This window comes from Danio aesculapii, chromosome 3, assembly GCF_903798145.1.
Source record: "Danio aesculapii chromosome 3, fDanAes4.1, whole genome shotgun sequence".
NCBI classification, from domain to species: Eukaryota; Metazoa; Chordata; class Actinopteri; order Cypriniformes; family Danionidae; genus Danio; species Danio aesculapii.
Window position 1 is genome coordinate 33,869,322 of NC_079437.1, and position 17,044 is coordinate 33,886,365.

General features: G+C 33.9%; 2 protein-coding genes across 2 annotated transcripts; both read right to left on the minus strand.

Moving 5' to 3' along the window:
* Positions 1–619: 619 nt before the first annotated feature.
* Positions 620–13,220, minus strand: zgc:163143 (uncharacterized protein LOC795946 homolog). The gene is made up of 12 exons (XM_056451564.1): positions 13,029–13,220; positions 12,739–12,940; positions 12,001–12,033; positions 10,617–10,807; positions 10,140–10,227; positions 9,972–10,007; positions 9,807–9,860; positions 8,264–8,497; positions 5,641–5,747; positions 3,030–3,195; positions 2,837–2,919; positions 620–768 (listed from the first exon to the last, which is right to left on the minus strand). Exons 1-11 carry the CDS (start codon positions 13,094–13,096, stop codon positions 2,857–2,859), a joined length of 1,242 nt encoding a protein of 413 aa, XP_056307539.1. The 5' UTR covers positions 13,097–13,220; the 3' UTR covers positions 620–768; positions 2,837–2,856.
* Positions 13,221–15,772: 2,552 nt separating this feature from the next.
* On the minus strand, positions 15,773–16,751 carry tac4 (tachykinin precursor 4). The gene is made up of 5 exons (XM_056453806.1): positions 16,641–16,751; positions 16,475–16,565; positions 16,259–16,291; positions 16,094–16,147; positions 15,773–15,832 (listed from the first exon to the last, which is right to left on the minus strand). Exons 1-5 carry the CDS (start codon positions 16,749–16,751, stop codon positions 15,798–15,800), a joined length of 324 nt encoding a protein of 107 aa, XP_056309781.1. The 3' UTR covers positions 15,773–15,797.
* Between the last annotated feature and the right edge of the window lie 293 nt (positions 16,752–17,044).

Consider the following 17,044-nt stretch of genomic DNA (forward strand, 5'->3'; position numbering starts at 1 on the left):
ATAATTACTAGCTGAAGGTGGACACTAGTACATATTATAGACTAAATGTTAAAACAACTTGCCATTATATGGCAAAAGGTAAGGAATACTTCTCAACATCACTATTAACTTGCCCTCATTTACACTGCAGAACATAAAAGGAGGTATTTTAATATTTTTTGTGTACACACAATTGTTTCAGTGTCCATGCGAACCAAAGGGCACCACTGTTCGTATCTTCAAAATATCTTTTGTATTTCTCAGAAGTAACACATGAATGATGAGGAAATGCTCATTTTGGGTGAACTGTCCTTTAAAAGGAAGATCAATCTAATTTACATCCTGTAAATAAACCACTTAAATGTGGTTATTGAATTAATCATAATGCATTTAAGCTATTAAGCTATTTAAAGAGTGCTTTTGTTCTTTAAAGTCCCCACCACTAAAGTGCACAGCCTGTCAGAGAAGCACAAAAACACAAACAACTGCCCATTGTCATTTGAACTGTATATTTCAAGTCTTTCAACAAAGATCAGTGAAAAAGTCCAAAACCTAAACTTAAAACACATAAAATGGGCAGTTCATTAATGAAAAGGGACAAACAAATGAGAAGAAAGGTGCAGTGTATTGCTTCTTTTTGTTTTCATTTTATTTCTTTGTAAAATTTGTAACTGTGCAAATGTGCTTGTCTATTTACAGTATATAGTACAAACATGAAAAAACATGAGATCATATAATAAATAAAACTTTCGTTTCCTTGAGAAAACTTTAATTCCTCAAGCAGGGTACCTGAAAAACAATAATAATCACGTTTAAGGACACTAATGATTAAACATAAACAGAGAAAACGATTCTGAGATTTTCTCTTGAATCGATTCTGAGCTTAGTTTTTAACACAGATGGCACTCTATGCTAGTTTTTAGCTGTGCACTCAAATGCTCACCAGGAAGAGCACTCGTGTGTCAAATAGGCATGGGACGATAATTGTTTTGAAGGTATACCGTGGTTTAAAAAAGTCAAGGTTTTAAAACCACCCCAAAAAATGTTTAATACCGTTCCTAAGGTATCTGTAAGATTTATTTATTAATTTTTTTTTTTTTAGGACAATATCTCCAGCAGAAAAGATATCCAAAGATGTCGTTAAAATTGTAAAGAAATCTGTGACTTTTAAACAAACGAAGACAGCAAAAGTCAATGATTTGTTTTAATTATTTGGCCTGACGTTTACTTTACCAAAATATTTTAAATGTTTCTCAAAATAAAATATTTTGTGTTCAAAGGGGAAAAAAGTAGTTTTTTACCCAGACATTTAAAAAGAATATGTTTTAGAGACAATACAGTGATACCTTGACACCGTGGTATATGACACCAAGGTTATCATACCATCAGAATCATATACCAGCCCATGCCTAGTATTAAAAAAATTGGCTTTCATGTCACAAGATTACGCAACAGCTCACTATGAACGTTCTTGTAATTCACCTAAAGGGCTCCAATTTTGGTCTTTTTACAAGATGTAAAATAAGTCTTTGTTGTGTCTCTAGAACATGTCTGTGAAGTTTCAGGTCAAAATACCCATGAGATCATTTATTATACCCTGTTGAAAATCTAAATTTGTGGGTCAGAGGGAATTGTAGCTCTTTTGTGCCTGTGCCTTTAAATACAAAAAAGCTGGTTCTCCCTGCCCACTGTTGGGAAATTTCAATTCAGAGAAGCATAACCAGGGTCAGATGTCAGGATAATCACAGAAAAACTATAACTTAGACACAATGAAACTTAGATGAGACCCACAGTCACACATACCATAGTAAGATGAATGAGCCACACACCAATGCCTCGACAATGATTGATAATGAGTCAGATCTTTTAATGCTAGTTTCTTTGCAAATCCTGTCTTGTGGACATGATTATATGTGTTAATACCAAGAAATGGTAAAGGTGCTGTCACACTGCACTTTTCTCCCCATAGACTTCTGCATTGGAAAGATTAAAATTGGTGAACTCTGACCTGCGAAATTGCATCACATGATTGCGTGAGATCAATCAAAGACCAAAACATGACTTCTCAGGACAGAAATTTTAAAACATGTACCAATCGCTCGCTTTTTTAATGTCTAATCTTATTTAATCCTGCCCCTTTTCGCAGTGCCGCACAACAGAATTTCGCACGCACAAACTCTAGTGTGACTGCAGCATAATACTTGCCTGTCAATCAATATCAGTGGCTGTGGAAAACCGTACTGCTACATCACGTTACACTGGGCCTCAAAATCCTATTTTAACGTCAGGAAATTTTCAAAAAGAGACTTACTGTGTTCATATGACACCAATATGACTGTGGACACACATTACCTACATGTATTTCTGTCCAAACACCTTCCAACAGTTGATTTTGCATGATAGATGCCCTTTACTAACTTTGACTGTTTTAGGTTTAAGTGGTATTTAAAGAAATTGGATGCAAGCAGAGTTATGATTATCCTGGTTATCCTTCCTTCCTTTAAAACACAGATGTCAAACTCAGTTCCTGGAGGGCTGCAGCTCTGCACAATTTAGTTCCAACCCTAATTAAACACACCTGATCAAAGTAATTGAGTGTTTTAGGCTTGATTGATACCTACAGATATGTGTGTTGAAGCAGGCCAGGAACTTAACTCTGCAGGGCTACGGCCCTCCGGGAATTGAGTTTGACACCCCTGCTTTAAAAGCATACAGCGCCATCTGCTGTTAAAACTAAACTCAGAATCAAGTGAGAAGGGCCATGCATTTTCAGAATCTATTTCTCAAACTATATATGCCACAGCCCTATTAATGATATCAAATACCAAAATATTTTATTTTTATTCAGGCATCTTACTTGAGTTTCTGACGCAACTGCTAGATTGTTTGCTTCGTGGATGGGATGACAAACGAACTCAAGCGAATATCAGTAGCACTGAACTATAGAGAGCAGACAAACAAACTGCAATGAGTGTCAATTTACTGTACAGTACAAATTGGGTAATGAGGATTTAGTATATTCATCTGACAGACTGTAAAGTGTGACTCACAGGCAGTTCTCGAGGTGATGAGGAAAATGGCGAGTCACTGGCACACATGCGGGTGAAAGGTTTCTCTTTGGTTGTGGGATGGTTTGTGCAGCAGAGGCGCAGCGTGGCAGCAGGGAGGTGGATGTGCCAGACGCCACTGTGGTTCTTCACCAGCTCATCCAGCATACTGAAACATACAACAAGTAATGTGAGGCACTATACATTTTATATATATATATATATATATATATATATATATATATATATATATATATATATATATATATATATATATATATATATATATATATATATATATATATATATATATATATATTAAATATTCATATAATTTAGGATTATTGTATAGTTTATCCAATAATGTAAATTGCGGTTCTAAACCTTTATGAGTTTCTTTATTAATAATGAAGATATTTTGAGTTATGTTGGTAACTGGTAGCCACTGACTTCTATACAAAGAAAAATTATAATGGAAGCCAATGAGAGCCGGTTTCCAACATTTTCCATTAAATACTAAAATCTGAGCTACTTGTTCATTCGCTAACCTAGCTTTTTCTTTCTTTTTTGTTTTATTTATGGATTTTATGGCAAATTACAGTAAAAAGAAAATTATAATTATTTAAAAAAGTATATATAATATCTACGTAAGCATACACAATGAAATAAATGAAAAACATAAAAACAAATAAAATGGTAAATAATAATGTGGCTTAGCAAAAACTAAATCTGTATCACACAATACACAATACTTTGAAATTAGAAAAGGAAAATGATCAATTTGCTGCAACAAACGATATATTGCCTAAATGGGTCCCAATTTTTCATAAACTGGTTAGATCAGAGATGCCCAAACCAGGGCCCGCGGGTCAAAGTTGGCCTATAGTAACCTTTGATTTGACCCATGATCCCATCTGAGAAGAGAGGGAGAATTTTGGGGAGGGTTGGGGTTAATGCCTTTAATACACATTGTCATTTTTTTATTTGACGCAACCTTTCATTGGTTTGTTTTATTGTTAGGCTACAAAAAAGCAAATATGTTTCAGTTAAATGTTGTAAATGAATCTAATTTCTTAAATGAACATTCTGTTGCTCAACATATACACCACAAGTCCTCAGTGAGCAAATCAAGGTAAAGACAGCTTGAATAGTGTATTCAGCATTAAACTTCATTGTGTTTAGGTTGGGCGTTAGGATTTCAATTTAATAGGGCTATTATAAAATGTAAAAATAGATATAATGTATTAGTTAATATGACTAAAGTAATGTTTTCTGTTTATTTTTAAATCAATTAGGAAATTATCCATGGCAATATTGTTAAACAGTACATATATATATATATATATATATATATATATATATATATATATATATATATATACACATACATACATATACACATACATACATATACATATATATATACACATACATACATATACATATATATATATATATATATATACACACACACATATATACACACACACATATATATATATATATATATATATATATATATATATATATATATATATATATATATATATATATATATATATATATATATATATATATATATATATATATATATATATATATATATATATATATATATATATATATATATATATATATATATATATATATATATATATATATATATACACACACACACACACACATGCACCTTTGGTCCACACCCTCAAGCAAGTTTGATTTTTGGCCCTTCATAAGAAAGTTTGGCCGATTATTAGATATTGGTGCAGATTTATAACAGACTGTAGTGATAAAAAATGATAGAAGTCAATGTCAAAAAATGTAAAAATCTCTTACTACTGTAGCAATAGATTACAGTAGTTAGTAGCCACTATTGTAATAAATGCTGATATTAAATGGGCAGTTCACCCCAAAATTTACTCACCCTAAAGTGGTTCCAAACCTATATGCGTTTCTGTCTTCTGACAAACACTAAACAAGATATTTTGATGAAAGCTGAAAACCTGTAACAATTGACTTCTATAGTAGGACAAAGAAATGCTAAGGAAGCCAATGGTTACAGGATGCCAGCTTTCTTCAAAATATCTGGTTTTGTATTAATAACTTCAGTTTTGGGTGAACTATCCCTTTAAGTACTAGTAATAATGGTTAGTACAGTAAATGAGTATTAGTACTAATGAAAAAGAGATGGTATCTAGCAAGTACTAGTATCTATCTATTGATTAGTAAGTGTGTCATGAATAAGTGGACAGTAGCATTTAAGGAAGTACTTAGCTAATGAGAAAAGATACTAGTAGCTAAAAATTAATTTCTAGTAGAAATCAGACTCCAGTACATTTTACAAATGACTTGCCATGTTATTCACAGCAATAATACACTCTTCAAAATACCTTTTTTGTGTTCAACAAATGAAATAAATCCAAACAGCTTTGGAACAAGTGACGGATGAGTAAAGTTTCATTTTTAGATGAACTATCGCTTTAAATACTATTTTCTGTTATGTATTTAAAATGACTGTAAATCATAACAGATCCTCAGATACTAAATAAATCTCTCATGTTAAAAGTCCTTCAAACTAAATATTGACAGCACCGATAGCCTGAAAATGACGTACCCATTAAGAAGTGATTCTGTGACCAGGTCCATGTATCCAGTTTGCCGGTGGTGTATCACTAAAGCGTTTGCATTCAACCTCAGGTGTTTCTTCAGTTCACGATTAATCTAACAGAGATAAAGACAGAAAATTGTGAACCAATTAATGCATGACAATACTGAACTGTTTTTCCAAAACAACTGACCAAAAATAAGTGCCTAAATATGTGCACTGCTGTTCAAAGGTCTTCAGTTCTTCTACATGAGATAACAGATCAAACAGCATTAAAAAGGCATTAAAATATACAACAGCACAATGAGGGCATTCATATATATTTATTGCAAAGGGCAAATACGAACTGCTGTTCATTTATTTGTGCATTTAATTACAGATAAGACAAAAAAAGAGAAAAAAAGTATTAGTAGTATCAGTAGTAGTAGTAGTAGTAGTAGTAGTAGTAGATGTAATAGTATCAGTAGTAGTAGACATTGGTCTTGTAGTAGTAGTAATAGTTGTAACATTAGAAACTCTCTGTAGTAGTAGTAGTAGTTGGTGTAGTACTTGTGATTTATTATTATTATTACTGAAGAGGTTGTTACTTGCTTCATTCATTGACTGTTATTGTTCCTTATGTATGTTCTCAGACCTCCCTGCTGAAAAAAACAGCTTAAACCAGCCTAAGCTGGTTGGCTGGTTTTAGCTGGTTGACCAGCCTGGTTTTAGAGGGGTTTTGGCCACTTCCAGGCTGGTTTCCAGCCATTTCCAGCCTGGTATTAGCTGGTCAGGCTGGTTTAAGCTGGACATAGCTGGTTTTGTCTGGGCTCCCAGCCTGGCTAGCCTGGTCAAGCTGGTTTTAGGCTGGTTTAGGCTGTTTTTTTCAGTAGGGCTGTTTACCAAGTTACCTTTACATGCACACACACATACAGCCAGTATCTGACTGTATTGTTGTTGTTGTTTTTGTTATTGTTTGATTTTCTTTTTATTTGCATGATCTCAATTTGTGTACCTTTTTGTATATTCTAATAATAAAAAAAATTACAGATAAGACAATATGTGTGCTTGTATAATGTAGAGTATAAAACACATAGAATATACATGCATTTTGTTGTGCATAATGCTGAATTGCAGCATGAATTTGTAGGAAAATTTTGTGCTTTGAAATCAATGCAATCAATCTTAAATTAAAGACAGTTTATGAGCCTTTGCATTTTTATTTCTTATATTCTCACCAAAGCCAAATAATAAAAAATACAGTAAAAACATTGCAATATTGTGAAATACTACTACAAATAAAATGACTTTTTTTAATTTTAATGTACACTCACCGGTCACTTTATTAGGTACACCTACTAGTACCAGGTTGGACCCCCTTTTGCTTTCAGAACTGCCTTAATCCTTTGTGGCATAGATTCAACAAGGTACTGGAAATATTCCTTAGAGATTTTGGTCCATATTGACATGATGGCATCATGCAGTTGCTGCAGATTTGTCAGCTGCACATCCATGATGCGAATCTCCTGATCACCACATCCTAAAGGTGCTCTACTGGATTGAGCTCTGGTGACTGTGGACTCCATTAGAGTACAGTGAACTCAATGTCATGTTTAAGAAACCAGTCTGGGATGAAAATATCCCCCAGACCATTACACCACCACCACCAGCCTGAACCATTGACAGAAGGCAGAATGGATCCATGCTTTTATGTTGTTGACACCAAATTCTTACCCTTCCATCCAAATGTCGCAGCAGAAATCAAGACTGATCAGACCAGGCAACATTTTTCCACTCTTCTATTGTCCAATTTTTGGTGAGCCTGTGCGAATTGTAGCCTCAGTTTCCTGCTCTTAGCAGGAGTGGTACCCGGTGTGATCTTCTGCTGCTCAAGGTTTGACGTGTTGTGCGTTCAGAGATGCTCTTCTGCACTCCCTTCTCCTCTGACCTCTAGCATCAAAAAGACATTTGTGCCCACAGAACTGCTGCTCACTGAATATTTTCTCTTTGTCGGACCATTCTCTTTAAACCCTAGAGAGGGTTGTGCATGAAAATTCCAGTAGATCAGCATTTTCTAAAATACTTACCCAGCCCGTTTGGCACCAACACCCATGCCACGTTCAAAGTCACTTAAATCACCTTTCTTCCCCATTCTGATGCTCAGTTTGAACTGCAGCAGATCATCTTGACCATGTCTTCACGCCTAAATGCATTGAGTTGCTGCCATGTGATTGGTTAATTAGAAATTTACGTCAACGAGCAGTTGGACAGGTGCACCTAATAAAGTGGCCGCTGAGTGTATATTAAAATATAATTTATTTCTGTGATGTCAAAACAAAATTTTCAGCATCATTACTCTAGTCTTCATATGATTTTTCTAATATGCTGATTTGGTGATCAAGACACATTTCATACTATCAATGTTGTAAACAACTTAATATTGTTGTGAAAAATATGATACAATTTTTGTATTTTGTACTAATGTTTGATGAGTTAAAAGCACAAAATTATGTTTTGAAACAAAGTAAAAGTCTCTGCTGATAACTGAACACATCCTTCTTTTAAAAAAGTGCTGATTTACCTAAATCAATCTACCATTTCATCTTAGGAACCATACGTTTTTTTTCTAAAGAAAGACTATAAGGTCTCTAACCTCCAAGAGGATCCGTTTGGGGAGTCGGGACAGAACTCCGAGAGGATACCCCTGCTGTCTGATGACCTCAGCGAGACACTGGGCCACGTCCTGACTCAGACTCTCAGTCAGAGGGAAAGCTTCCACCCATTTGGAGTGGTAGTCAGTCAGAGTCATGATGTGTGTGTGCTTGTCGACAGTCGGCGAGAATGGGCCTCTAATATCCAGACCAAGCCATTCCCACCTCGCTTTAACCTGAATCAAAGACAGCGTAAATGTTTAAACTTTAATACTTCTATTAGCCATACAGGGCAGTTGATTTCTACACCACTGGATGATAACTTTATAAATGTATTGCTGTGATGTCATCTGCCACCTTAAATGGATTTTGAAGTCAATGTTATCACTCATCAGCTAATAATAATAATAATAATAATGCTTGAGGTGATTACAGCATCACCAGTACTCTATTTTCATTGATCTTCCAGTCTATTACAGAACAACAAAACTGGACACTTTTTAATTGTATCCCAATCAGCCAAACATATATAGAAAATTGAGAACATTTATTTAAAAAATGACAACCCTCTAAATATTTTATGAGTGTACAAGATCAAAATTAAGTGAGGATGTTTGAAACAGGTCAAATGATGAGTGAATCATCCAATTGAAAAAAAGAAGAAGAAATATCTGCTAGTAATTATAAGGTTTTAGCATGCAAATTCATATTTAAAATATTTACATTATTTTAACCAAACAACAACTCAATTTTTATCAACAATAAAAATATTACACTGTCATGAAGTACATTTAGATTCAGTCATTTAGCAGATGCTTTTGTCTAAAGTGACTCAAAAATGAGGAGACATTCAGCGATTCAACAAGAAGAGGAAATACACACAGTAAATGCTAATTATACAAAGGAACTGTCCGAGAATTAGGTACTAGAGTAAGGAGAGTGTTTTTTTAAGCAAATCTAAATCATCATGTTCAAAGATTTTAAATAGTGAGATGTTTGAGCCGTGCATTTAAAAGAAGAAAATAATCTCCATAGATGTGCACATCTTTTAAACTATATAAAATCAAGTCAGAGTTACTTTGCAGATAGAACCTTTTTGTTTTCTAAATTTTAAAAACTCCAGAAATGTACATAACTTCTAAAAAACTACAATCAAATCTTCTAAATAAATTATCACAGAATAAGAATATGTGAATAACTCAATTTTGACAAAAATGTCAGATACAGCCTTATAATTAAAATGTAACGAATTAATAAAATAATCCAATTACGAGCACAGCTCCATGTGGGAAAATCCAAATCCTAAGCAAGTAAGTAAGTTTCATAGAAAACTGGAGTAAATCCAAAAGGGTTGTGGTCATATCCTCCATGTACAACACAGTATGGTGCAATAGACTAGAGGACCTCACCAGTTGCCATCATCTTTTAAATAGATATAATTCCCCAGAAACCTACTCTAAGTAAATCTTTCTAATGAAAACTCAATCACTACTAGCAGATAAATATTTCTGACAAACTTTGCAGCTCTGAGATAAACGGTCTTACCTCAATTATTTGGGGTTTGGTTTGTCCTAGAACTCCATAAACCACATGGGGCACCTGATTAAGAAATGGTTACATACAGATGAACAGTAATTTCACAATACTTTAATTGAGATTTCTATTTATTAAGAATTCTACTGGAATTTATTTTAAAGCATGATTACTTACAATATTTAATTCATCGTCACCAGCCCAGCGGATGTTCTAAAGAAAAGAAATGACTTTTGTTATTTGTGTGATCCACATTTTGAAGTTAAAATGTAATATATGTACATAGTTATTACAATGTCTTCACAAACATTTCATGTTGAAAAAAATGAACATAAACATCCTTACATTGGGAAAACAATATCCACTGTGAAAGAAACTGGGTATTGTCATGCTTCTGTCCAGAACTTCATCACCCAGGATGGTCCATTGCAGACTAAACAAACACATAAAATATGCACCAAGTTAAAAAAACAGTTAAACAGAACAGCACCAGAGTTCAGTGTTTCCACCACATTCATTCTTGCGTGGCAGGCCTCATACACACCAGAAATCATCACCATCACGGCTGCAAATTGTCAGTAACCGACAGTCTAATGTTAAAAGCTGACTGATGACCAACTGCCCTCTCAATGGTATGATGATCTATTATAGTCACATTATTTTTTATTCAGATAGTGAAAACAAACAGCTAATAACAGATTTCCAGTGTGTGTGATGCCCCTTTCCACAACAATTGGAAAACAATCCTACAGAAATCACTGCAGTTTGAATGCTTCTGATGCTTGTTCACTATTGTTTGCAGACACACACACAAACACACACCTTTTCTCTGGTTCTGTCAGCTGCTGTGTGGAATCACCGTTCGGCTCTGCTCTTGTTAGATCTGAACAGTTTGCTTCAGAAGTGTTTGTGTGTGAACTCGTGTCTGTGCTTCTCTGAGCTGGATTTACAGAGTTGGACTCTTCTGATGTTTCTGCTGCTTGAAGAGAAGAGCTGGAGTCGCCAACAATTCCCTTCAATGCCAAAACAAAGGGAAGAGGAAAATATAGTTGTCAATAAAGAGCAAGACAATCAAAAGGCTTTTTTAAGCTAAAAATCCTTATACTTTTTTCTACTAGAAACAATAATCCAAAGCATGGAGTTCTCTGATTTGGGTCAAGGCTTCATTACATTTTTACAATTATGATTTGGGTGTTGATCACAGAATCTATTTGGCCTATATGATCTTGGACTAGTTTATATTGTGGACATTTTAATGACACATATGGTTAATTAAAATGTCAGAGTAGTAATTTTAACTGCCATGACTAGTTGAACAAAAACTAATAAAAAAAACTTGTGCTGATTTTTCATTTATTGAATTAATAAATACATACAGTAAATATATACAATAAATATATACTATATTTGTTGAAAATGTTGTTTTTTAGACTACATTGTCAGTATAGAAAACATTTGCAACAGGACTAAAAAAGGATTTGATTTCGAGTTACCGTTGTATTTGTTGTATTTACGGTGTGTTGACAGCAGGTGTCGCCAGTTTGTAATGTTTCGATCAGTTTGGACACTTTTGGCATATAGGGTTAGTCTATAATATAATAATAGCAAATGTTTGTTGTGATGATTCTGAAAGCTCATTTTAGCTTTTCTTCTGACATATTTCAATTCATTTGCTTAAGAAAACAAAACAACAAGAAATTAAGTAATCAATATGTGGTGCAATAAGTCTGATTCTCTCGCACAACAAATGAAAACAACAGTGACTTACATTACAATATTTGTCTTTAAAAGTTAGAAGAGTTAAAAGACCTTAATAGAATAAAAAATAAATCCAAAAAAACAGAAATACCTGTATATATTGAATAATATAGAGCTAACTGTTTTAAGTCCCTATTTGGTGAAATCACACAATTCTAAATAAAAGACATACTATATACCAGTTGCATTACTAGTAATAGGTGACTTACTTGGTTTAGTGTAAACTATGCAGTATTAGTAAGACCCTGAAATCCGTCATAGACTTTAATATTTATTACTGAACATAAAAATATTAATTTAAAAATAAATAATTTTGCAGTTCATGCATTTTAAATGAACAATCTGTAGACATATACCTTCTTGTCTTATTCAAATAATTGTTTGTGCAAAATTAAAAAGTTAAAAATAAATGATTAAATTATTACAAATAAAATGTTGCGTTACTCACCTGAGCTCTTCTGCTTCTGGGATTTATTTTAACCTGTATAGGAACATTCAAAGACATTACATATAAATGGTCGGTTGACAGAAAGAACTGTTTCAATAGTATCTGGCAATGATATAACATATTATAATTACTTCTAGACTTCTGATTAATTTTAAACCTACATTTGACCTGAAAGAGGAGAAAAAAAAACTCGCCATTAGTATTTATTGTCGAGTCTCTGCTGTAAGGTACAAGTAAGTGTAGGTTCACCTTTGGGCCTGGTCCAGCCAATAGCTTAACAGCACCTACTAAAGTGGTTATAAGGCCCCTTTTGAATTTAATACCTATACATGCAACACACCAAATGCTTGACACATACAACTGAATTTATCATACCTGTTTGTAATGTGGATGTTGCATATGCTATAATCACAATAATTTTCCCATTAATAGAGGCATATTAACAAATCTTCAAATTTACAAATAAGAATTTATCCAATAGAGCTTTTTTTGCGGAAAATGATAATTGTTTCAAATTAAAACCTGTAATATATACATAAGACATCTGAAAACCTACAATATTATATTATATTATGTTATATAATGTATTTGACCTATTTTATTACAAATTCACTCGAAAAAGACTTGTTATTTTTAAATGGTAAAAAAACTTAATGGTAAAAAGACCTTCCCTGTTGTGCTTTGTTCTGTACTGCAGTGCACACAACAACAACACATATTTAAAACATATTCACGCACATTTCTTTCTGAATACCGGTTTGGAAATGAGAAGATGGTCGGCACAGCCCATGTATGAAGTCTTGTTTTCTTCCCCTCTAAAATGAAACACTTCTCTTCAAAGTGGGCCGAGCAGATCTTACTGTTAGGATTGGGTTTCCAGTCTTTCCATCTTAAGTTTTTAAGCCACCTTTTCAGCAAGTTGGGGTCTTTCAGAGGGAATCTGAAATAAAAATGACAACATGAATGTAATTTCACACCGCCACTTCGCTACTTATATTCTTAAGAAACAACAACGTTATTGAGTTTACATGTGGAAAGAGACGTTTTTGTTCCTCAGAGTGTTTTTACAGTTATAAGCACTACAAACTAACACCATGGTGTTCGTGTGTCCAACATTGACCTACAGCGTGTATGTTTTTTAATGTAAATGCGCTTTATTGACGAACAGAATTTGCTCTGACAAAAACCAAAACAGACTGAAACAGCCAATCGTGCTCAGCTCCGCCTGCATCTGTGGTGTCGAGACAGTAGAACTCTAAACTTAAACATCGCCACCTACTGGACACAATGACTCCTCCTGAGTCCTGTGCTCACACGAAGAGGCACTGGCTGGGTCAGTTGGCATTTCTGTGTAGAGTTTGCATGTTCTCCCCCGGCTCCCCATGTTCACGTGGGTTTCCTCTGAGTGCTCCGGTTTCCCCCAAAATTCAAAAGACATGCGCTATAGGTGAATTGAATAAGCTAAATTGGCCTTAGTGTATGTGTGTGAATGCAAAAGTGTATGGGTGTTTTCCAGTGTTGGGTTGTGGTTGGAAGAGCATCCACTGTGTAAAACATATGCTGGATAACTGGGCCCCTGATTAATAAAGGGACTAAGCCGAAAAGCAAATAAATGAATGAATGAATGTTATTGAACTATTAGGCCTACTTTCTTCACATTTTCTAATTGATGTGGACTCACAGCTTTCATTTCTTTACTTGACTATAGCAGCAAAAACATGTAAACATATAAAAGATTAATTCCTGATAACAATTAAGCTGGAGTTCTGTCATCTATTGTTTTCTATTTCATTCATTTTCACTTTTTGTCTCGGTTTTCTTTATTTTTTATTGTGCATTAATAAGGCAAATACATTGCAGAACACCAAAAGTGCTTTAAAATCATATGATGGACTCTCTCCTCTCCTCATATCCTTCCTTGTTTGACATACAATAGTCTTTTAAATATTCCTGAATATGTTTGTATTTTCTATTCTTTCCTTCATTCATTTTCCTCCAGCTTAGTCCCTTTATTCATCAGGGGTTACCACAGCGGAATGAATTGCCAACTTATCCAACATATTTTTTACACAGCGAATGCCCTTCCAGCTGCAACCCAGCACTGGGAAACACTCATACACTCTCACTCACACACACATACATTACGGCCAATTTAGCTTACACAATTCACCTATAGCGCATGTCTTTGGACTGTGGGGGAAACCGGAGCACCTGGAGGAAACCCATGCGAACATGGAGAGAACATCCAGACTCCACACAGAAATGCAAACTGACCCAGCCAGGACTCAAACCAGCGACCTTCTTGCTGTGAGGCAACAGTGCAAACCACTGAGCCACCGTGTCACCCTGTATTTTTTATTATTAAAAAAAATTTAGACAATTCAAACATAATTTTTTATTAATATTATTTGTTTCATGTTGCAGGTGTACATTTGAAATTTTTGAGTACATTTTACATCACAACGGTTTTACCCAGTTTTTGTTGTTGTTGTTTTTACACCATATACAAAATAAAACTCTATATTTTGCAATGTATGTACACATACTCTTATATTTTGCAAGGTTTTCAGTATTTTATCTTATTCATTCATTTTCTTTTCGGCTTGGTCCCTTTATTAATCAGACGTCGCCACAGAGGAATGAACTGCCAACTTATCCAGCGAATGCCCTTCCAGCTGCAACCCATCACTGAGAAATATTTTATTTTCCGCCCCTTAAATCATTATTTGTTATTAAATATCAACTTGCAATATTCATACTTAAACAAACGATTCATCCAGAAAACGCTAAAATGACTTTGAATTGGAAAGCTATCACATGATGTTAGCTGTGTATGACTTTGTCTTATAGAAGTTGTTTAATTGTGCTGACATTTAAAGGTTTACAGATTTGGAAATGAAATACAGAATAAAGACTGATAGCACAGATGATTTATTTCACATTTAACTTTCATATCTTTATCTCATAGTCATACTATTTTGATAATATTATGTATTATAATGGATAATTATAATGGATAATATTAATATTATAATATTTGTGTGTGTGTGTGTGTGTGTGTGTGTGTGTGTGTGTGTTTTAATTTAAAGAGATTGTTCACCCAGGAAATGTTCCTCACCACTTAATTGCCCTTTTTTCTGTTTTGCACAATATTTTGATGTAACCAAGCCATTGACATATATGTTATATGCTCAAGCAAATAAGTTTTATTTGTGCTCAGAGCAAGTTAAGGTAAACCTTTTTAGAACTTAATGCAGTTCTTTATACACAGCTCCTCTGTGGTATGTATAAGGATTCCTCTTGAAAAACATAGATGGTGTGGTGCAAGTGAATTATTCTGTAAGGTAAGAGTTTGATAATTTTTTTTCCTTGATGAGAAATTTGATCCATACGTTTATATGTCAATTGGGGAATTCTCAGAATAGCTTCTTAATGTTGTTGATAATTTCCAGGGTGCTAGGGTGCTTACTGAGGTGTGTTATCAGTCACCTTTAATGAAATATTGGCATAAGTGTGCTTTTTAATGTATATTGTGTGGTTTGTATTGTTTTGTCTGTCTTTTGTACAATTGGACAAAGTGTCTGGAATAAAGAGCATAACATAGAAGGTAGAATATATGGCTAACATCCAAATTTCTTAACACATTTTGTATTTTGTTCAAAAGATGAAAGGAACTCAAACAGGTTTGGAACAAGTCAAGGGTGAGTAAATAATGACAGAATTTTCATTATTGAGTGAACAATCATTTTAATTTCTGTCTAACCAAACAGAAGGCTTGCATGAGCAGTTACATGAAGTTATAGTTGCGGTCTCTCCAGTTGCTCTTGCAATTCTGAAAACAAGAAATAAATGACTAATAAATTTCAGTAAAGTCCAGAAGACAACCATATAAGTTGCATATTTTCTACTCAAAATTTCAATAAAATTTTTCAAGCAAACAAAAAATAATATTCATTCACATTAGATTTTTACTTTATTTATTTAATAATATAAAAGAACATTTTCTGGTTTGGTTAAACATCATCCATGCACTCAAAAATATATATAAATAGTCAATAATAAAAATGTAGTAACAAAAAAGGAACATTTTTACCGCCACTTAAAGATCTTCTTCCCATAAGTCCAACAAAGATTTCCCCCTTGTTTCCTAAAAGCAAATGATAAAGCTTAATCTTTTTCTATTTCTACTACCACACACACACACACACGCACACACACACGCACACAACACACACAGAAAATAATAAAGAAAACTTACTCCTCCTGCCAAGTCGCAGAGGTTGAGTATTTCCTACACAGAGGAAATAAAAATATGTTTTGTAAAAAAACTTAAACAACATAAATAAAACACACCTTTTTTTAACCAGTCACATATTTATTGGAGCATATTTATTACAGATGTTATGATGGATGGTGGATTATATAAAATAATGACAGTAATGTCTTTGAAGTGAAAAAAGTAAACAAACAGTACCTGCACTGCTGCCCATTAATCCATGCTGAGATTTGGATCGTTTCATCAAATCAGCAAAGCGCAGGAATACGTCCGTTACCTGTGGCTTCTCCTGACAGAAACGACAGCAGCATTTTTATTTACTCTTATAAGTGATGACTATTGATGAATAATAAATGATTTCAACCTGCAGGTTCTCCACAGTCCAGATATCCCCGTCTTCACTGGGACTGGCTCCAGCATTGTGCACCTGCATGTAAAGGATGAACGCTAAAGCAGAAAGTTTAAGTATGTCCATTCTTTATATGCTATGTATTTGTCTTTATTTTTTACGGTTCAAAGAAAACACAGAACTGCTGTTTGCTGCAGATGCTTTTATAGAGACTTCAGCCATCGCTCCTCCCATTCACATGAATATTAGAGTATATTCATCTTTTTTTTACTTTTAAAACCCTTATAGAAGATATTCAATGAGTTTATTAGTTATTATTTGTCTCTGTTAGAGGTTTGAAGGATGTAGCTGTCATTTCAGAAGTGTGGTTGACAAAATGTCAAGTTTAATACCAGTTTATTCCATTCTTGTCTTTTCTA

Coding starts and splice junctions, on each gene's coding strand:
- tac4 (XM_056453806.1), bottom strand. CDS start 16,751: ATGGACATACTTAAACTTTCTGCTTTAGCGTTCATCCTTTACATGCAG. Junction 16,566..16,640: donor GGACTGTGGAGAACCTGCAG/GTTGAAATCATT, acceptor CGTTTCTGTCAG/GAGAAGCCACAGGTAACGGA. Junction 16,292..16,474: donor ATTAATGGGCAGCAGTGCAG/GTACTGTTTGTT, acceptor TCCTCTGTGTAG/GAAATACTCAACCTCTGCGA.
- zgc:163143 (XM_056451564.1), bottom strand. CDS start 13,096: ATGGTGTTAGTTTGTAGTGCTTATAACTGTAAAAACACTCTGAGGAAC. Junction 12,941..13,028: donor AAAAACGTCTCTTTCCACAT/GTAAACTCAATA, acceptor TTTTTATTTCAG/ATTCCCTCTGAAAGACCCCA. Junction 12,034..12,738: donor ACCGGTATTCAGAAAGAAAT/GTGCGTGAATAT, acceptor GTTCCTATACAG/GTTAAAATAAATCCCAGAAG.